This window comes from Podarcis melisellensis, assembly GCF_964234715.1.
Source record: "Podarcis melisellensis genome assembly, chromosome: 5".
In the NCBI taxonomy this organism is placed as follows: Eukaryota; Metazoa; Chordata; class Lepidosauria; order Squamata; family Lacertidae; genus Podarcis; species Podarcis melisellensis.
In genome coordinates this window covers 64,921,988-64,944,436 of record NC_138537.1, presented here as the reverse complement: position 1 = coordinate 64,944,436, position 22,449 = coordinate 64,921,988, and the positions used below count along the sequence as shown (strand labels likewise).

The following is a 22,449-nucleotide window of genomic DNA, read 5'->3' as shown; positions in this document are numbered from 1 at the left end:
CCTCCACATGAGGCTGCTGCTGGGTGACCTTGGGCTAGTCACACTTCTTTGAAGTCTCTCAGCCCCACTCACCTCACAGAGTGTTTGTTGTGGGGGAGGAAGGGAAAGGAGAATGTTAGCCGCTTTGAGACTCCTTAAAGGTAAAGGTAAAGATACCCCTGCCCGTACGGGCCAGTCTTGCCAGACTCTGGGGTTGTGCGCCCATCTCACTTAAGAGGCCAGGGGCCAGCGCTGTCCGAAGACACTTCCGGGTCACGTGGCCAGCGTGACATCGCTGCTCTGGCGAGCCAGAGCCGCACACGGAAACGCCGTTTACCTTCCCGCTGGTAAACGGTCCCTATTTATCTACTTGCAGCCAGGGGTGCTTTCGAACTGCTAGGTGGGCAGGCGCTGGGACCGAGCAGCAGGAGCGCACCCCGCCGCAGGGATTCGAACCGCCGACCTTTCGATCGGCAAGTCCTAGGCACTGAGGCTTTAACCCACAGCGCCACCTGCGTCCCTTTGAGACTCCTTAGGGTGGTGATAAAGCAGGATATCAAATCCAAACTCCTCCTTCTCCTCCTCCTCTCCTCCTTGGTGGCTGCTCCTAGACAGGATGAAGACTCTGTCACAGTCAGGGATGCTAGAAAGGAATGATTGACATTCCAACCTGCATGCGACACAACCAGTACCATTTGCATTCTGCTGCTGTTCAGCTTCTGCCAAATACTCTGTTATTCATCTTACTGTCCACTATTGAGAATGCCCTTTTTCAGGACCCCACTCCCAAACTTTTTTATGAATTATCAAGAAGGCCCCATCTGCCAATCTTAACACCTGAGAGGTTGTGTGGGAAGGAGGTGGTTGGAGTGCACCCCCTTAGAAATCTCTCCTCAGCTATCCAGAGCCAGGCCTACATCAGGACCTGGATGCAAAATTGCCTAGAAAGCCCAGACATTTCTTCTTGAGCGTGCTTGAAGAAAAGTGGTATATAACTGTAACATAAAGGAGATCTAACAGGACCCTTAATGTTTACTTCCAAGAAAGGATGGTTATTTAGTAATGCATCAGATTTTTTATTTTATTTTATACAGCTTATATGGGGCAATAAAGAATACTGCCTTTTCAATAACGAACTAAAAGCCATCATTGCCAAGATCTGCAGCTATCCAGGGATTGACAGACTTTGTCTTGAAGGCATTTTCTTACTTTATGGACGCAATGGGAAAAACCTAAATGTGGTAGGTAGTTTTATTCTCTATCATTTATTTCTTTTTGAAAGAACTTGCTGTGTACATATACAAAACAACAAAAGAAAACCAATCAAACAAAATATAGTATTTGGCGTAATTTTGAGTTCCTTTACACTTCTCTTCCATGGTGAAATAGCAGCCTATTCCAATAAATGATAATCTTTGTTTTAAATTTTATTTTCAAAATTAACTTCACGTCTAGTAGGTAGTTGGTCACTTACGCATCACCATAGAGGAGGAAATGCACCAGACTCCAAATATCAAAGAAGTCTCAAAGTGGCTTATTTTAATTTCATATGCTAAACTCCAGATGAAAAGACAGAAAGAATTACTATAGTGGGGCAGACTGCGAGGAGATGAACTTTCTGCCTGTTCCATATGCTGTCCAGGTGCTCACTGTTGAGAGGCAACTTCAAGGCCCCTGTTCTTCCTTCTTATGGCTCTTTATCAGCTGGATTCAATATGGGTGGGGGATACACATCTAGGTACCCAAACACCTCTTCATCAGAAACCTGCTTCCTTGTGCAGCATGAAAGTGTTTGTATGCTGCACTGCCATGACCTTGTGAATGTGGGTGTTCCTTGAAAACTCTTCAAGAATGGGAATATAAAAAAGCATTTTCTTTCTTATCATTCTTCCAGAGTCTAGCAGATGTGTATCTTGGAATTTACCCTGATTTTACTTCTGTAAAAACTATCATACACTGGAGTCAGGTATGTTCTAACAAATACCTTCTCAGCATTTGAAAACATGGGAGTCAAAAGTCTGATGTTTCGACTTGCCTGTTTAGTTTCTTATGTTTGTGTTTTGGTACTAAGGTTTCCATTTCATTTTATAAAAGTGTAGTTTTCAAGATTACTGGACCACTCAAAAGTTGTATTCTAGCTACAGTGGTACCTCGGGTTAAGAACTTAATTCGTTCCGGAGATCCGTTCTTAACCTGAAACTGTTCTTAACCTGAGGTACCACTTTAGCTAATGGGGCCTCCTGCTGTTGCTGCGCCATCGCCGTGTGATTTCTGTTCTCATCCTTAACCCAAGGTACTATTTCTGGGTTAGCAGAGCCTGTAACCTGAAGCGTTTGTAACCTGAAGCATCTGTAACCCGAGGTACCACTGTACTTCAATATTGAAACATGAACTGTAACAACTCTTTGGATTTCATGGGAAGAACACAGGAAGCTGCCCTTTACTGAATCTGCCCATTGCTCCTTTGAGTTCAGTATTATCTACTGATGGGGGTGAAGACAGGAAAACAGTTGGTGGAACTGCAGGCAGTAAAAGACCGAGCCCATTCTCCTTGCTGCTGTGTTCTACAAGGGCAACATTGAGACTAATTAGGAAGCTGACAGGCCGGCAGGGGGTGGGTGGAGGAGGGAAGATGGAGGTTGGTGGGGTACTGCCCCATGCACCTGAGTGCACTAACATCCACTGTTGCTGGGAATCCTCACATTACGCAGAAGGTGAAACATATTGCAGTGGTCTTGGCAGCTGAAGATTAGTGAAGGCTGGGCAAAAGAAGACGTCAATATTGTGGGCATAGGCACCAATACTATGGGGTGAGGATAGCTCCTCCCTCCCAACATATGCGGGAATGGGGCTGAACTCCCTCAATCTTGAGGGGCTGGGCTCAGTTCTTTAATATTTTCTCACAATGAGGATGATAGATATGTTAATAACCTTCTACCTGACTTTCTACTTTCCACTGTTTTAAGCAGAGCTTTTGGTCCTATCATTGGCTAGGGTTGATGGGTGGGAATTCTGATAACCAAGATCCCAAGAGTTTGATTGTTTTATTGTGTTTTCCATCTTTCAAGAGGCTTTTGTATTTTGAACATGCATCAAATTTCAAATTGTGTATAAGTGTTTTCCATCTTTTTAGGTTGCTAAAACCAACCAATTTAAGTATTTTGATTATGGATCAAAGAACAAAGCTGTCTACAACATGGTAAGTGTTTTGGATTCTAATGAGAGATTTTGGCGGCAGGTTAAACATTAAATGAGAACCGTGTTGTGATTTCTGAGTTCTTATATCATTCCTTTGGGAAAGATGCAGAACTGGTTGTAATTATGTGGTTATCTATGAAAGTGCATGCATTTAATGAGTAAGAACACAGAAAACTGCCTTATGCCAAGTCAGACTATTGCTCCATCTATCTCTCTATACTGATTTGCAGCAGCTCTGATTCTAAGCCCTACTAGAAAACCTGAGGGACCTATGACCTTCTACACACAAACCAGATGCTTCCTCTGTCCTGAAGAGCACATCCTCCTCATGAGCCATAAGGGCTCTCATTCCTTTTGCTATTCCTATTGGTCCAGAGTAAGGAGTTGGATACTGAATAGATAGTTAAAGAATGATTTTCAAGGGACAGATGTTAGACATTCAATGCATTTGAAGATCCAAAAGATGTCTTTAAAAAGAGAAAAAATGTAAAAGTGAACCTAATTTTCATATTTCTGTTCTTTTTATCAACAGAGTACGCCCCCATTTTATAAGATAGAAGATGTTATTGTACCAACAGCTGTGTGGACTGGTGCGCATGACATTGTTGTAACCAAAAAGGCTATTGAACGTCTGCTCCCTCGAATCCCTCATTTAGTTTTCTATAAGAATATTCCTGATTGGCAACATTTTGATTTTACCTGGGGTCTTGATGCACCAGACCAGTTGTTTAAGGATGTACTTTGTCTGATGCAAAAGTTCAAATAAAGTATTAATATGAGGGGCAGAACATATATATGATATTAATGCAGACACCTTAATAATATTAAAGGTGGCTAGAAATAACAAAAGGATCTAAGGAAGAAAAACACATAACAAAATTGATGGTAAAAAAGTAACAATATGCAGGTGCACAACCTCTAATACTACTTATTATAACAATATGCATATTTATATTATATTATATTGTGTAACCATGCATTATAGAATAAACTTGCTGCAATGAATCATGAAATTCCTTACCCGAGATTTCCCCACCCCCTTTAAAATGTAATAGAACAATTAATTGCAAAGTAAAATGTACTCTGCATTTATATTGTTCAGTGTTGTCATATTGAACAGAATCCTAATTACAGTGGTACCTCAGGTTAAGTACTTAATTAGTTCTGGAGGTCTGTTCTTAACCCGAAACTGTTCTTAACTTGAAGCACCACTTTAGCTAATGGGGCCTCCGCTGCAGCTGCGCCGCTGCAGCACGATTTCTGTTCTCATCCTGAAGCGAAGTTCTTAACCCGAGGTACTATTTCTGGGTTAGCAGAGTCTGTAATCAGAAGCGTATGTAACCCGAGGTACCACTGTATCTAAATTGATTGTGCAGCAAACGTCTAGATGAGGTTTGAGTCCAGAAATTAGACATAAATCATACCAGTATTTTAAAAATGTTTTTATTGGTCTTTCACAGTAGAATAGTAAACACAAACACAAACAAAACAAAACTTGGAGTACAATTTGTTACAGTTGATAAAAACAATGAGCAACAATAGCATTTCTATAAATCACATTTGCTAATTGATTGAGCTAAGATGCTTCAAAGTATTTAAATGGTTTGGGAAGCCTATGCCACCCTGAAACCTGTCTCTCCACAGCCAATTAATGTATAAACAATTTGTCCCAACCTTGGGCCTCAAATAGTTGTGTGGTTAATCCAGGGCCGTCTTTAGCAGATGCGGCGCCGGGTGCAAATATCCGCCCAGCACCCCCAAAGTACCATGGATAGTGTTGGCTGGTGCACTGCCAGCCAAGGGGAGGGGGGAGCAACTCTCCCCCATACTGCTGCTGGAGAGCGATCTCTGCAGAGGTATGGGAGGGAAGTTGCGCCCCTTCCAAGCCTCTGTGGGAGGAGAGCAATCCCCGCAGAGGCTTGGGAGGGAAGCTACACGCCCGGTATCCTTATGGTTGGCGGGGTGCAGCTGGTGGTCGTTCAGGTAAAGGGAAGGTCACTGGCAAAGCTGCGCAGCTCCCCCACTTGCTTGGGTGCCCCTGAGAGGCAACACACCACTAAGCCCTATGGGAAAGACGGCTCTGGGTTAACCCTTTCTTGGTGGCCAAACACCTTCATTTACCTCAAGGACCGCCTCTTCCCATATGAACTGACCTGAATCACATCACTTGACAACCTTCTTTGTGTGCTTTCCCTGTGAGAGATCCAGAGGGCGGCAGCACGAAAACAGGCCTTTCCTGCGGTGGCTCCTCCTTGTGGAATGCTCTCTCCAGGGAGGCTTGCCTGGTGCCTTCATTAAATCTCTTTTGGTACCAGGCAAAAACAATGCTCTTCTCCCAGGTCTTTGGCTAATTATTATCTATGGACTTCTCAATTCATTGTGTGTGGTGGGCTATTCCTTTTGTATGTTACGACAATATGTATGTTTGTGTTTTTGTATTATAAACCACCCTGTGATTCTTGGATTAAGGGTGGTATAAACATTGAATTAATCATCATCCTGTTAGTTTCAGTAGCAAAATGGATAACATTCAAAACCCTTGCCTTTGAATCAGCTATACTGTGACTAGGCATGTTGTTATATGTTTATTAATATCCCACCTTTTTCCCTGACAGGGACTCTCCTGGTTTTCTTTTAATGTCATGAAAGGCTTTTCGGCTTTGCCCAAAGCGCACTTCCACTGTGAGGTAATCAGAGGTTTCATCTTCTCTTAAATCTAGTATATCTCACTCAAAATTCCACATATCTGTGGGCATAAATACAGCATCCAGTATTCCTTGGGAATATTTAAGTCTTTACAGGTCCATTCAAAACTAAACCGGAATGCCTGTACAGCATCACCTTTGACATACTTTGAAAATCTCTTTATATTAGCTGAGGTAAAATCTGTTAGGATATTTCCGTTCCACCTTAAGAGAGAGCAGGCTTGTGAGTCACAGAGTCTGCGCATGTCCTGTTTCTCAGGATGCTTATGTTCTGCTATTGCTTTCGTTTTCTCTCTCTGTGCCAGAACACGATAGCAGTCGGTCATGTTTTTCTTTGTTCTGACCAACGCTGAATAAACATTCTAAATGATACTCTCCTGAGTGCAACTTTTGCTGTGTGAATTCTGCTGACAGAGTGTGCTCCAGCCCAGGAATGTGGCAATCTATTTCTGAGGCTTGGTGCCGCTAATTGCTGATACTGCGTGACTACGGGACATCAACAGATCGTCCGGAGACGACGTGGAGGCAGTGATGGCCTTTGTCTCCCTGGCAGTATCCCAACAACAGGTTTCGGGCCCAGATTCACGGCACTTACAGGAGAGTAAGAATGAGAATGCAACAGACTGCTGCTGAGGTATGTGAAAAGCGAAAACGGAGAGGCCTTTCTGAATGCCGCGGAAGGGAGCTTTTGATGTCCGGCAAAAATAATTGGCCTGGGAGCCGAGCCAGAAGGCTTCGTGATTAATGGGAGCCGAGATAAGGAGTCTTTGAAGTAAAGAAAGAGACTCGGGCTCACGTAAAGACCTGGAATGGAGTTTTTCCAAGTGTCTGAAGCTGCTGAATGCCCCAAGTTAAATGGGGGAAATTATCAGACCTGGGCAAAATGGTGTGAGAGCTTGCTGCGTCAGTACGGAGTGTGGCAAACCGTGTCTCAAGCCCCCCCAGTTCCTCTGACAGAGAAATGGGAGGCCCAGAATTCAAGGGCCATTGACATAATCGTCTTGTCCATCTCTCTGGAGGAAATAAAAACGCTTGCTGGCAACGTGACGGCACGTAAGATGTGGAATGCTTTGAAGAAAGCTCATTTGCCAGTCCTCCCAGCTCAGAGTCTGGAGGCCCAGGGTGTGAATGCATCGGAGGTCCTGGCTGTTTCCCAGAATGCGAATGAATGCAGGGATGCTGAGGGCACCGATTGCAAGCTGCAGGGGGAGCAGACTGTGATGTCAGCCCAGGCAGCATTCCAGCCTCCAGGGGGAGCCAAGGAGTCGGCAGCTGAGAGCTCTGTTTCTCGTGGGAGCCAAGGTCATCGTCTTTGCAGAGGCCGGAAGGCCAGAGGTAAACAAAGACAGATGCCTGCAGATGGCCCGAAGCAGAGGGAGGGTGAAGATCCCACGCCAGTGGAAAACAAAGCTTTGTTAGCTGGCACAGCTTCACCAAAGGCTAAAGGCAAGCTTCATGGCCAGGAGCAGGGGGGCAAGCTGCAAAAGCCCATGCTGGTGGAAAACAAGGTTTTGCTTGCTGCAAAGACTACTCCAAGGGCTAAAGCCAAGTTTGTTGTGGACTCAGGGTGCACGCGCCATTTAACAAAGGATAGGCACCTGTTTATCTCCTTTACACCTCAAGAAGGAGAGATCCACCTGGCTGATGGAAGGACATTGCAAATTGCAGGAGAAGGGACTGTTAAACTTGCAAGTTTGCATACAACCATTAGTAAGGTGCTTTATGTACCTGGAGCTAAGGACAATCTGCTGAGCATCCCACAGCTGACTGGGCATGGTTTTGAGATTTCCTTCAAGAGGAGCGTCTGTGTCATCAGGAAAGGCAAAGAGGACATTTTGCATGCAAAATTTATGGATGGTTTATTCTGTATAACTTATGATGACAATGCTGTTGTGTCTAATGCTGATTCTTGTTGTGTTGCACAAACTAACAAGGTTCTTCATGCAGGTTGTATTCATGAAGCACATCGAAGATTTTGTCACATGTCTTGGCAAGCGCTAGCCAAGATGCCAGGGTTGGTTGAAGGTTTGAGCATCAAACCTTGTAAGTATCACATGAAATGTATATCTTGTGCAGAGAACAAGGTGAAGGTTGCTCCAAAAGGCAAGGAGTCTAGCAGGCAGGCTTCCAAACCCTACCAGCTTGTGCATGCAGACCTGGTTGGTCCACTTGCACCCTCTTTGGGAGGAGCAAGGTACTTCATGGTTCTAATTGATTCTTTTTCTAGGTACATTCATGTGTTTATGCTTGAGCAGAAATCGCAAGCATTCCCTAAGTTCAAGGCATTCTGTGCTTGGTTGCAGAATGTTCGTGGTGAAAGTATCGGTTGTCTTTTTACCGATCGGGGCGGGGAGTTCACTTCTCAGCAGTTTGAAGCTTTCCTGACTGAGAAGGGAATCCAGCATGATTTGTCAACGCCTAGATCACCATGGATGAATGGACTTGCGGAGCGAGCAAATCAAACCTTGCTTCAAGGCCTAAAAACCTTGTTGCATGATGCCAACCTCCCTGAGAAGTTTTGGGGGGAAGCTCTGTCGACGGTGGTTTATACCGTTAATCGCAGACTGTCATCACCCATAGGTTGCACTCCGTACGAGAAGATGTTTGGTAAGAAACCGAATGTCAAGCACATGAGAATCTTCGGTTCTGACATGTGGGTACACTCCCCACAAAACAACAAGCTTGGGAAGCGTGGGGCACATGGTTTGTTCATGGGGTACGAGAAAGGTGCATACAGGGTGTGGATGACTAACTCTAAGTCCATTAAGTTCACCAAGAGTGTTGAGTACAATCCTAAGTGGGGGGGAAATGTGGGAATTTTCCAGAGTTACCCAGAGGAGGATGAAGGTGATGGGAAAAAGACAGATGATGTTGAGAAAGCTGAGGATGAGGATGATGATGATCAGAGTTCGGATTCCAGTTCAGTTGGTGGCGCTGCTGCTGCTGTCAGTGACAGTGATGACACACCAGACTACAAGAGCGCAAAGGCCTCAGTCAGACCATCTGATGTGTCTGACAATGAACTGGAAGAACCACTATTCACCATTGGTCACTTTTCTCCTAAGAAGGAGGAGATGAGTCCAGAAGACTTACGTCTGGTTCGCAGATCTGAGAGGGCCACCAAAGGCAGACCTCCAAAGAGGTTTGCTGATGAGTTTGCTAAGATGGCAACAGCTGTTCTTAGTAGCTCAGAGAAGGTGTGGGAACCTTCAAGCTTCAAAGAGGTTCAGGAGTTAACCTCTAAAGATGCTGAGCCTTGGCTAAATGCCATGAAGGCTGAAGTTGATTCCTTGAACAGGAACCAAACTTGGGAATTGGTACCGGTAGTCCCAGGAATGAGACTGGTTGGCAGCAAAAGGGTCTTCAAGGCCAAGACAGACCAGAATGGCAAAGTTGTCAGACACAAAGCCAGATTGGTTGCCAGAGGTTTTTCACAGGTACCAGGACAGGATTACCACGAGACCTACTCACCCACCGTCAAGTATGAGAGCATTCGGCTGATGCTCAAGATAGCTGCAGAGGAGAAACTGCATGTTTCTCACCATGATATTAATACAGCTTTTTTGTACGGGATTCTGGGGGAGGAGCTGTATATGCTTCCACCTGATGGAATGCAGATACAGAAGGGAATGGTCTGTAGACTGCGGAAATCCTTATATGGTCTCAAGCAGAGTGCCAGGTGTTGGAACACAAAACTCACTGAGACATTGCTTTCTCTAGGTTTTCACCAGGGCAAAGCTGATCCATGTGTGTTTGTCAAGGAGGAGGGGCAAAACAAACTGTATTGTTTATGTTTTGTTGATGATCATCTGATGTTTTGGAAGAATCAGGCTTTTTACCAAAGCACCCTAGCTCAGCTGAAGGAGCACTTTGACATGAAGGATCTTGGTGAGGTATCCAACTATCTTTCTCTGCAGGTGGAGAGGGACCAAGCAGGTAATTTTCTGGTACACCAAACACAGAAAATTGCTGATGTATTAACCAGGTTGAATTTGGTTGATGCAAACCCAGCAGACACACCGATGGTGACAGGTTACCAGGTAGATAGTACTGCTGAAGCGTTCTCTGACACTACGCTGTACAGATGCATTCTAGGCAAGTTGAATTTCATTGCTAGATGCTCAAGACCTGACATTGCTGTAAGCACTAACCTGCTTAGCAGACATGCTAACAATCCTACTGTTCAGGATTGGAAAGCTCTGAAGCGCATAGCCCGCTATCTGAAAGGGACTATGCACTACAGGCTGAGGTTCACCAGTCAGAAGACTGGAGGTCTTGAAATCTTTGCAGATGCAAGTTTTGGAAGTGACACCACGGATGGTACAAGCACTTCTGGAGTGTGCTACATGTACAACCACTGTCTGTTTGACTGGTTGTGCAAAAAGCAGACAACAGTGAGCCTAAGTTCCTGTGAAGCAGAACTCAATGCTCTGTCATTTTCACTCATGGATTGTGAATGGTTGATGCAACTGTTTAAGGACATTGGGGTTTCTGTGAAATGTCCTATACAGGTATACCAAGACAATAGATCCTGTTTGGCTTTGCTGAACTCAGAGAGTTGCAAGCAAAGAACCAAGTACTTGCAGATTAAGCTACATCGTGCAAGAGAGTGTATTCAGAAAGGACTGATTCAGGTGTCCTACATGCCAGGAAATGAAATTCCTGCTGATCTGTTGTCTAAGGTTGTTAACAGAGAACAACTTAAGGTTTACGTACAGAAGTTGCAATTGGGTGAACCACAGGTACTACAGGTTACACGGAAAGGGGGAGGATGTTAGGATATTTCCGTTCCACCTTAAGAGAGAGCAGGCTTGTGAGTCACAGAGTCTGCGCATGTCCTGTTTCTCAGGATGCTTATGTTCTGCTATTGCTTTCGTTTTCTCTCTCTGTGCCAGAACACGATAGCAGTCGGTCATGTTTTTCTTTGTTCTGACCAACGCTGAATAAACATTCTAAATGATACTCTCCTGAGTGCAACTTTTGCTGTGTGAATTCTGCTGACAGAGTGTGCTCCAGCCCAGGAATGTGGCAATCTATTTCTGAGGCTTGGTGCCGCTAATTGCTGATACTGCGTGACTACGGGACATCAACAGATCGTCCGGAGACGACGGGGAGGCAGTGATGGCCTTTGTCTCCCTGGCAGTATCCCAACAATGGTTGCAGCAGTTCTGCTCTCAGTTTAATTTCCTCCATTTTTAAAAGAAACATGTCTTTTTCATGGGCCATCTTGGCCTCCCTTTCTCTCCCTCCCCATGAGCTACTTTGCTCTCTCTCTCTCTCTGCCATAGCTCTCTCAGCCTGTATCTGTGCTAACTGAATGTCAACTTGATTCTGACTTGTTCAGCTGCTAATTTTGCCTTTTCTCTTTCGGCTTCAACTTTGTTTTTCTTTCCCTGCTTCAACTTTGGCCAATTCAAATCTCAGCCTCATCATTTCTAATTCAGTATTAGGATTCTCCTCAGATGCAGCAGCTCCCTCCACAGGGTCCTCCCGAGTCTCTTTTGTTTGGCGCTTTTGTTTGGCGCTTGCTCCCCATTTTCTGGCAGAAATTTCCCCCTCTTTTAATAAAATAATCTCAATACTGTATTAAACTGGATGATCTGTATCTGTGGGCATGTTTCTGTGTGGGTTTTAACTTTGTATCATGGCGCTGCCACCAATTAATATGCGATGGTGCGACAGCCCTTTCCCCCCTGGTGCCATTGGGCCCGCCCTCACTTAAATATAGTGCACCCACCTCACAGAACACCACTTCCACAAATTCCCACAAACTACCCCAGATTATCTTGTGGGGGACTTGTGTGAGGGAAAACTTAATAATTTGTAGTCTCAAGCATGATTTGATCAAATAAACAATAAAGATTTTATTTAACAAAGGAAGTTTATGACACAAGTGGGTAAAACATAGGATACTTTAGATTATACAGTGGTACCTCGGGTTAAGAACTTAATTTGTTCTGCAGGTCCGTTCTTAACCTAAAACTGTTCTTAACTTGAGGTACCACTTTAGCTAATTGGGCCCCTGCTTCCGTCGCACCACACAATTTTTGTTCTCATCCTGAAGCTAAGTTCTTAACCTGAGGTACTATTTCTGGGTTAGCAGAGTCTGTAACCTGAAGCGTCTGTAACCCAAGGTACCACTGTAATGTTATTTCATTTCAGTGCTTTCTCAGTTGTTGCACAGCTGTTGCCGCTTAATACTTTGGTTCTTAAACAAGGTGGTACTTCCTGTCAGCTCCACACCCCTTAGACAACCCTACTCCTGAGGTACTCCAAGTAACAGACCCAAGGCATCACCTTACCCCTCTTAACTGGTTTGGGTTTGAGTCTTCTCTTTTCATAGAAGAATCTCTCCACTCCTAACTGAAATGAGACCTATGTAGAATGTATTCTCACAGCTTCTACTTCTCCTGGCTCAGCCTCAGCCTCCCAGTTAATTCCTGGCCTAATTACTCTTACAGGACACCACACACTGTCCTTCACACTATAAGCTCAGAGACTTCTTCCTCTAGCTTGTGATATATTCCTCAGAGTGGATGTTTCTACCCAGAACCAACTCTCTCGCATCTCACTGCCTATCTCCCTACCTAGCTCCAAACATTCATTAACCGTTTGCTGGCAGGGAAAAAGAAAAAGAAAACTCTTGGGGACCCAACCTGCCTAGCAAAACCAAACGTTTCCATCACTTTTTTCTCTTTTTGTGTCTTCACACCTACTGAAAACATGTTTATTCGCTCAGACATTGGTAGATTGCTAGCTGTCAGTAGCAGGTAGTAGGAAGTAATAGTTCTGCAGTTTTAACAGTCTCCTTTACCTATGTGTTTATCTGCTTTCATTTTATGTTATTGTACTCTGACTGGTGTGATTTTTAAATTCAGTAACTGCACGTAGCTAAAAAAGAATCACTAAAAAAGAATTTGGAACAAATGAAAACAATAACTTCCTACAAATGGAATCAAACAGATATACTGAAATGGTGACATTATTTGCTATGCATTACTCATAGGAAAAATAGGGTTTTTTTATATTTTGCACTCTTACGCTGTAATTACAAAGGAACACCCTTGCTCTGAATGACATGAACTAACTTAATCTGATTAGCTATGCAGCATTGTGACATTGTTCCACTCCCTATGGCAGGGGTGCCAACTTGAATAAAATATTGTGGGGGTCCAGGGAAGGCTCACCTCACACAACTGATCACATGATGCAGTGCACACACAACATTTTAATGGGAATGCCCATCAACTTTGTGGGGGCCCAGCACCCTCAAACATTTTATTGTGGGAATCGAAGCCCCTGTGGCCCCTAGGAGTTGGCTCCTATGCACTGTGGGAATCTCTGATGAGAGGAATTATAAGTGTGTTGCATCCAGTGGTTTTCTTCTTCTCACCATGAAGTTGTTACAGTAAGTGCCACACTTCTAACCAGTGCTTCTCTTCTAGTAAAAAGGTTGTCAGTGCTGCGTACTCCCATGAGTACCCCCAGAAAACCAGTGGCTTCATCTGATATCTCATTCACACTTACTTTTGTCCTGAGCGTTCTAGCCACAGGGCTGCACTTCCAGATCTGTGTCCTGCTTTCCTCTTGAAAAACCACTCTTTAATGCTGAATTGGAACAAACGGCAAGTTAGGCTTTCTGTGGATTGCCGTTTGCTCCAATTCAGAGGAAAAGAACAAAAGCAAAGCTGGTGGTGACTCCTTGCCCTCCTGCAGCCACCAAGAGGTTCGTAATGTACAAAGAAAAACACATTTGCAAACTCCACAAAACAGGGAGATTCTCTAATAAAATGTCGAAAATGCATCTAAGCTAAGAACAGTAATACACAACTGCCAGATAATTGGATGACTGATTCTGGGTAGGATTACTAATGTGTTTTGTTAGTCTTTCACAAAGACCGCAATTGTGTAATGCCTTGCAGCTCTTTCAAATGAGATGAACAGTGGATAGGTTTATTAAATATGTTAAGAGATGTGTGTTCTAGCAGCTATAACTTTGTTAGACGTTCATAATTTACATGGCTGTCACTACCGGTTGCTTTCCTTGAGTGTCTCTCTGACACCCAGCCAGGAATGGTGGACTCTGTTGTGGCTCCTTTCATTGTGCGTACAGTAATAACGACTAACATGAAGTCTGGCCTGGGGAAAAAACGTGAGGAGGAATGTAGTCTTCTGATCTTTCCAACAGCACAAGCATTTCTGATTGCCAGACAGAGCAATTTTTCCTGTCTCCCTCCCCCCTCCCCATGTGCTCTTCCCCCGCATGCTGTTCTTGTGGTTCTCCACAGTTGATTTTCGGGATACACAGAGTGTTTGTGTGGGGGAAACCCCATTATGCTAATTGGATGCTTTGAGGTGGCTTACACAAGCACACTGGGTTAGTTGAATCCAGCCCAAATGCTCTATCTGAAGTTGTGAGCAGGAAGAGAGCCTGATGGCTAGAATGTGTAGCATGCCTCCTTCCATGAACACTCAATATTTTGCAGTTCAGTGACTGGATTTTGACATTTAATGTTATTTTGTTGTTCAAAGCATGCTCACCCTTGCCTACCTTATTATGCATTGAATAGACTTGATGAATGATTCTATATGTGTGCCAAATGGTTTTTAGTAGTTATCCAGACCATAAAATTCTGTACTAGGAACTGTTTAGTCAATTTGTGGAAAAGATGGGAAGATTTCCTGTTCCTCACTTCTGAAGAAGAAGAAGAAGAAGAAGAAGAAGAAGAAGAAGAAGAAGAAGAGTTTGGATTTGATATCCTGCCTTTCACTCCCTTTAAGGAGTCTCAAAGTGGCTAACATTCTCCTTTCCCTTCCTCCCCCACAACAAACACTCTGTGAGGTGAGTGGGGCTGAGAGACTTTACAGAAGTGTGACTGGCCCAAGGTCACCCAGCAGCTGCATGTGGAGGAGCGGAGACGCGAACCCAGTTTCCCAGATTACGAGACTACCGCTCTTAACCACTACACCACACTGGCTCTCAGTGTGTGAAAGATAGATATTAAAATGTAGTGCAAATATAAAAGATCTCCTACTGATGGTGAACTTATATTTAGCATTTATATGTGTGCAAAGCACTCTACATAATTTTATTTTATTTTACCCAATCACAAACAGATATTATAAAACATGCATCATGCATTTTAATTTTTGCAACACCCTTGTAAGGTAAGTCCGGATTATTTTTGGCATATTGCAAATACAGGGACTGAGGCTTTGAGAGAGTAGTTTGCCTAAGGCCCCAGCGGCAGAGGCAATATTTTAACTAGGAACCAGATCAGTCTGTTTGTCATTGTGCTATATCATCTCTCTATCACGAGAACTTCAGTTAACCCCAACTAAAAATTCACTTAAAATAAAGGACTGCCAAGCAAGCTTGATTAATCCCTGCATTTGAGACTCATTTGACTGCCCTACCCTGCTGCCAATCTGTGCTGCCTTAGATTTCCTTGAAGAAAGGTGGGATATATAGAATTGTACAGTTGGAAGGAAGGGACCCTGAGGATCATCTAGTCCAACTTCCTACAGTGCTGGAATATGCAGCCGTCTCACTGAACCTGCAAATTTGGTGTTATCATTCAGAGCCCAGGATACTTCCAAGTGGTCCACAGGCTGTATTCCAGGGGTGAGCAGCCTGTGGCCCAACTCTGACTGTTGGACATCAGCCCCAGTCAGCATGGCCAATGGTCGGGGATCACAGGAAATGTAGTCCAGCAACAATTAGCACAAGTTGCAGACCTTCTCTGACTAAGATTCAGAAACCAAGGAATAGGACTGTCTATATTATAACATTAAAAAGTATTAAGAATCTAGTCCTTAGGATCTTTCAGGAGCAGCAGCTGCTGCAGAACTCTTACTTCCTGCATGCTGCATTTATCTAAAAAACTCAAACCCAAACCTCTTGAACAACTGGAAAAGATTGTTATCACCCAGTCTTATTCTTTAAAATCGCCCACAATGTTTTCATATACCATAATCAAAATGATGCAAGGAATTAACAAACTAATTAAGAAGGTAACTTCATGTAACTAGTTGGTTCTGTTAGAATTCTAGCCCGTCTCAGAGGTATGTGCCTATCTGTTCAGGCACCGGCTGAATTCCTTAGACCTCCCTCCGGCGACTCCCGGCAGGAAAAAAATATGAGGTCCGTTCCGGCGATTTTCCTCAGGCTGTGAGAAAAACACACTAACTGCTTCTCCTGCTTCTCCTGCTCCCTGCATATCCCCAGGGAGGGGAATCAGACACATACAGAAACGTATCTACATGTCTTTATTTGTGTCTTTAGCAGTCATACAGTAAACATGTCTGCTCTCTTTAACAGACAGAGAGAAACTCCAGAACACTCCACCCATGTACATCCTGTACAGGTCATATGACAAACCCACTGAGCTAACATCCGGTGCTCAGTACAGAATGGACTGCCCCTTTGTTCCCATGGCAACAGTCACAAACTTCCTGTTTGGCTTTCCAGCCACAAGCAGCAGACTTGGCTGCTATAGCCTTTGCTTGCTGCCGCATTGCTGCTTTAGAATAACATACTCCCCCTAAAGTATCAATGCGTGCAGCGAGCAAAGCGTCATCCAGAGAAGAAAACAAACAGTTGTTATACTTATAACATTCCCCTGTTGTTTCAGTTCCACCCTTGGAACTACCTGCCACTGGTTTTACCAATGTACCTCTCTGGTTGTGTGACTTCCAAGGAATGAGTGCTTCTGCATTACCTTGGTTAGCAACTCTCTGTTGTGCCTTTGTCTCTGACTCAGACACAGCTTCAATTTGACCTTGGTCGTTTACAACAGCAACAGCTAGGTTAGCAAACTCTTGTGAATACCTCTTGGGTGGTACACCCTTCGTTGCTCTCTCAGACCTACGTAAGAGGTGCTGCTCTTCTTTGCTTTCTGGTTCAGCCTTTGGACTCTCTGGAGAACCAGTACTAAGCTTAATCAGTGGTTCATCCTCCTCTTCTGAGGATCTAGTCATTATCTGAGATTTCCTCTCAATGACTGTGACAACTGAGCTGTCTGAGCTATCGCTGTCATCATCAGTACTACTGAACTCAATAAGATCAAACTCATCATCATCATCATCAGAATCATCATCACCTGTGGGAAATGTGTGAATTATCACTCTCTCCTGTTCAGGAGCACTCTCTAGAAATTTTGTGAGAATCACCTGACCAGATTCAGACAAAATTACTCTGTAGAGACCCTTTTCATAACCCACAAAAATGCCTCTGGCATTCTTTACTCCACCTGGAGCTTCTGTTCTCACATGAGACCCAAAAACCTTGAAATGGGCAACAGAAGGTTTTCTGTGGAACAGTTTCTCAAAAGGAGAACATCCCAACTCTTTTGAAAACTTTCTCAACCACGTGTAACAATATGACATCAGCGATTCAGCCCAGTACTCATGTGGCAGATGTGAACTAAGCAATTGCGCTTCCATTCCCTTTTGCAATTCTTTGTTCACCCTAACACAAACACATTTGTTCCAAGCTTCTTCAGAACTAGCAGTTTTGTGTCTTATCCCTTTCTTCTTCAGGAACCTCTGGAACTCCTGTAAAAGAAAAATTGGCTTCTCATCTGTGCAAAGACAATCTATGTCAGCATCATGCATATTTTTAACCTTGTCACAAAACTCTTTAAACCTTTCTAAGGCTTCTTTCGGTCTTTCCAAAAGATAAATCCAGACAAAACCTGTAAAAGAATCAACACATATTAGGTAATACTTTGCATTGCCTCTAGATGGTGCTAAAGGACCAATCACATCAGCATACACCCGCTGAAATGCCCTGTTGACCCTCGAGGTCACCTGCTTGGCGTTTTTCTTGGCTACACCTGCAAAAGAAATCATGTTAGAATCACAAGAATTACATTTCATGTAATCACTTTGATCAAAAGTCAACAAATACAGTCCATCTTTCTCTTTGGCAGAAAGATACAGCTCTCCATCTTTGTAGATCTCACAGTTCTGATCATCATAGGACAGTTTTAGTCCCTTCTTGGCGATCTGCGAAACGCTGAGCAGATTGTACTTCAACTCTGGAACCAAATAAACATTGCTTATAGTCAAGTTCAGACTTTTAAGATACACAGTCCCAATTCCGGTCGCTTCCAGCTTTTGACCGTTGGCTAGTTGCACAGCGAAGCTTTGCTTCTCAAACGTAGAAAATAGTCCTCTGTGTCCTGTCATGTGAACCGTCGCGCCCGTGTCTAGGACAAAGAAGTTTCCCACCTCTGGTGTGGCTTTTAGCGACATCAAAGCCTTTGCAGTCTTTGCCTTTGGCTTGGTGTGACCTTTGTCTGATGCCTCAGACTTTGCGGAGCTCGCCTTAGCTCCTCTGTTCTTACGTGGCTTCTTGCAGTACCGCTGAAGATGCCCAGTTTGGTCACAATTGTAGCATCGGACAACGTTTAAAGCTACAGCGTCTCCTCCAGTAGCAACAGCAGTGGGGGCGTTAGAACTCCGTTCTTTGCTCCCCTTGTCCTTGACTTCCAGGGCGGCAAGTCTGTCATGTTCATTCAACACGACGGCAAAGACCCTCTCCGACGTGAGATCCGCTGCTGGGAGAGACCCCAGCTGACTGGCAACTGTTTTGTAAGTCCGATTCAGGCTGTTGATCACCATGAAGCAAAACACTTCCTCCTGCAAACGGAAATTGCGTTCCACCATCTGTTGACGCAGAAATTTCATTTCCGTCAGGTGCGCTTGAACATCTCCATCAGGCGCAAGCCTCAGGTTGGTCAGCTTCTCAAAATACAGCAACGCTGAAGAACCTGCATCTCTCTGATGTGTCCTTCTCAGCGTGTCCCAAACATCTTTCGCGTGGTCTAAATCTTGTATGTGGATCAGCTGCGAATCTGACACGCACAGAATTATAGCAGTTCTGGCCTTCACATTCTGTGACTCCCAAGCACGCGTTGGTGCTGCTGGAATGGGATTTTCAATCACCCCAAACAGTCTCTGATTCTGCAGCAGGGCCTTCATCTTAATAGACCAGGATGCATAATTGTCACTGGTCAGGAGGTCTGGAGTAGGCAGGCCTCCCCCCTTCTTGGCATCCATTTTGAGTCCTTGCATTGACTCTCAAACACAAGCCTCTAAAATCCAATAGCTAGCTTGTTTACACTCTGTGCCACCTGGCAGCTCTGAACGCTAGCTGCTTTGGAAAGTCCCTTTCCAACAGTTTGTTTGCTTGGGCCTAAGTCATAACAAAACCTTGTTTTTGCCTCTCCGAGGCAAAAAGCCTGACTTGTCCAGCCCTCTCGTGAAACTGGCCTTCGTTGCTAAGCAACAGCATTCCTTTTCCTTGAACAGGAAACCACAGGAATGTTTGGAATGCAGAGCTCTTGTCTCTCGGAGCTGTTTCTCCCAAACGTTTCCCCCTCGAAGCAGAGAATGAATCAATCTGCATTCACACTTCTAAGCCCGAAAATTTCATACCTGGGCTCTGTTGCTTGGCTGTCAGCGTCTTCTGTTCAGCTTCTGGCTGCAGAGAATCAGCTTTCTCACCTCAGGCTTCCATGGAGGCCACTTCTTGATGCAGAGGTCGATGAAAACAGCAACCGGCGTCTGCTACCACTGTTGGAATTCTTGCCCGTCCTGAGGTATGTGCCTATCTGTTCAGGCACCGGCTGAATTCCTTAGACCTCCCTCCGGCGACTCCTGGCAGGAAAAAAATATGAGGTCCGTTCCGGCGATTTTCCTCAGGCTGTGAGAAAAACACACCAACTGCTTCTCCTGCTCCCTGCATATCCCCAGGGAGGGGAATCAGACACATACAGAAACGTATCTACATGTCTTTATTTGTGTCTTTAGCAGTCATACAGTAAACATGTCTGCTCTCTTTAACAGACAGAGAGAAACTCCAGAACACTCCACCCATGTACATCCTGTACAGGTCATATGACAAACCCACTGAGCTAACATCCGGTGCTCAGTACAGAATGGACTGCCCCTTTGTTCCCATGGCAACAGTCACAAACTTCCTGTTTGGCTTTCCAGCCACAAGCAGCAGACTTGGCTGCTATAGCCTTTGCTTGCTGCCGCATTGCTGCTTTAGAATAACAGGTTCATTGCTGGGCAATATCATTTAATTGCTGAAATAGTTATAAAAGTATTCACAAAAGTACATCAAGGTGGCATACAATATACAAAACATAATTAAATCAGTATAATCATGCCTAAAGGAGAATTAGCAATATCAGTAAATACTGCTTGTTTAAAAGGGCAAAATCATATTGTGAATGACTGTGTAAACAAGGTCGTTATTCATCCTGTGGTAAGAATTGACTTCTACACCATTTATTTGTTAACCAGGTTTGTTATGTTTTTAAATAAAAACATGGAACAAAAGAATAACAGCAAACCCAACAGATCCAGAAGGAACCCAGTTTATTAACGCTATTGCAATAGGACACCTTTGCTAAATAGTTGTTCAGCAGAAGTGCTGGTTAGGAAAGATTGCCACAAGGCACTTTAGAACAAAACTTATATAGCAGTTTCAAACACAGCACACAAAAGTCATGAAACTTGAAAACATTCTTCTACATACAAGAAAGGTTACAGGTCATAGTATGTAAAGATACACGACTCCCCACTGGTATCAATTTCCCTGGGGTGCTGCAAAACATCTGAACTATCACACTGTAACTGGCAACCAACATTCAGTAGGGGCTATTGACAATCTAATCTTACTTCCCTGTTCCCAAAACATGTTAAGGAGTTTCAAGAAGAGATGCTGGATTAACACGCCCATGCTAACTCAAAACAGACATAACAAAACATTCTGTCCGATCATTTCTGCCACTTTCAGGGTCAGATAGGTGAGATGGAATGTAGCATAGGAAGGAGCCATAAAATGGGACTTACAAAATGCAGGCAACACAGCAATCATTCATTAATGCCTTCTTTCCAAAAGGTAAATGCAATTACTATTGCGTGTGATGACCTGGGAATCGGATTCAAAGGCTGAACCTGAGGAATCCCAGCCTGCACAGGATTCCCCGCCTCCAGAACCAGCTGAGCCGGGGATGGGGCATAAGCCTGAAGGGTCCTCGCCTGTGCTGGATCCTCAGGTGCAGGCACCAGCTGAGTCTGCTCTTGCTCCTGAGGGGATGGAGGAACCATTGCCTGCAGCTGCTCCACCCTCAGCCCCATCAGAGGAAGCTGAGGTTGCCTCTGGGTCTGGTAACCCTCCAGCCTCTCCTGAGCTGCAGAGCCTCAGGTCAGAGAGGCGGAGGGAACTAAGTTCCCGCAGGAGGAGTGCTCGCCTCCAGGCCAGGAGAGGCGAGTCACCTGTGGACCGAGGCCACCCTATACCTCGGGGCAGATAAAAGCCAGCCAGCCCCTGTCCCAAGTTGCGGGAGCAACATCGTTGGTAGCCTGTTCCTGCTTGCACCCTGTCCTGCTGGAGCTCCTGACCTCACCCGACTCCCTGCCTTGGACCCAGCTTCAGCTTTGACGGACTGCCTCCATACTGCACCTTTGACTTCAGACTGGACTCTGACCTCGCCTCATGGTTAGCCCCCTGGGACCAGCACATTGGGACAGTTGGAACAAAATCAAAATCTATGTCTAATATTTAATCAAATATCACAATTTTTACATCCATCTGATAGGCGTTTGTTTGGCCACTTTGAGAAAAGGATGATGAACTAGATGGGCCACTTCAAGTGGTTTACAGAGAGGGAGAATAGGAAGGGAGTAAGGAACGAGGACTGTGGTGCTTTGAAACTGAACACACACCAGAAGAAGAAAGGAGCTGGGAAATAATGGGTGATGAAGAACAGGAGTGAGATAGCAGGTGCTCAAGCTTGCTGCTGCCCTCCTCTCTGCTCCGACCGTCCTCCCCGACCCCCACCCCCACTTCCCAAGTAAATGCAGTCAATAAAATAATTGAACTGCAGCTGCACATACACAAACACACACACACACACATTGGAGGTCTGTGCTGGGATGAAAAGTAGCTCATTTGGTGCCGGCATGTCACTCAGTCACTCTGGGAGCACAAACGTTAGCAACAACAACAAGTTATTATTTATAGATTGAATCCATGTTAGTTGTACTCAGAGTAGACCCACTAAGGGGCATGAATAACTTAGCCCTGGTCATTTCCATGGGTTTAGTCTGTGTACAACTTACATGGATACAAAATAATAATGATGATGACGATGCACACAGGACAAAAAAATAAAATAAAAATGTAGAAATACAATTTATATACCAGGTGGATTTAAATCTCCAGGAAGGTTATTTTTTAAAAAAATGCAAGGAAGTGTAATCTACATTTAAATGTTTTTTACAGACTTGCCTTGCTGCTAGGCATATGATGGGTACGTTATGATAATTTTATCATAACCATTTTGCTTGCTTCTGTTCCATAATTAACAATGCACCCAGAAATACACGTTTTGCATCATTATACAGTAGCTGATGAAAGTGATCTTATTCTCTTCAGTTTATTACAACCTAAGTCTGCTTCAGTGTGTATTAGAGATGTGGTTGCTATTGCTGAACAGGAACAGGTAAGCAAAAATCTTTTCTTCCCTGTATCTTTTTCATTTAT

General features: G+C 44.3%; 1 protein-coding gene across 1 annotated transcript in view; it reads left to right on the top strand.

Annotated features, from left to right (window-relative positions):
- Nucleotides 1–22,449, top strand: part of LOC309370642 (uncharacterized protein) — a 43,932-nt gene that overhangs the window by 7,967 nt on the left and 13,516 nt on the right. Inside the window, 5 exon segments of the mRNA XM_081912554.1 lie at nucleotides 1,074–1,220; nucleotides 1,874–1,945; nucleotides 3,113–3,178; nucleotides 3,710–3,933; nucleotides 22,342–22,408. Coding sequence (XP_081768680.1) covers nucleotides 1,074–1,220; nucleotides 1,874–1,945; nucleotides 3,113–3,178; nucleotides 3,710–3,933; nucleotides 22,342–22,408 — 576 coding nt within the window.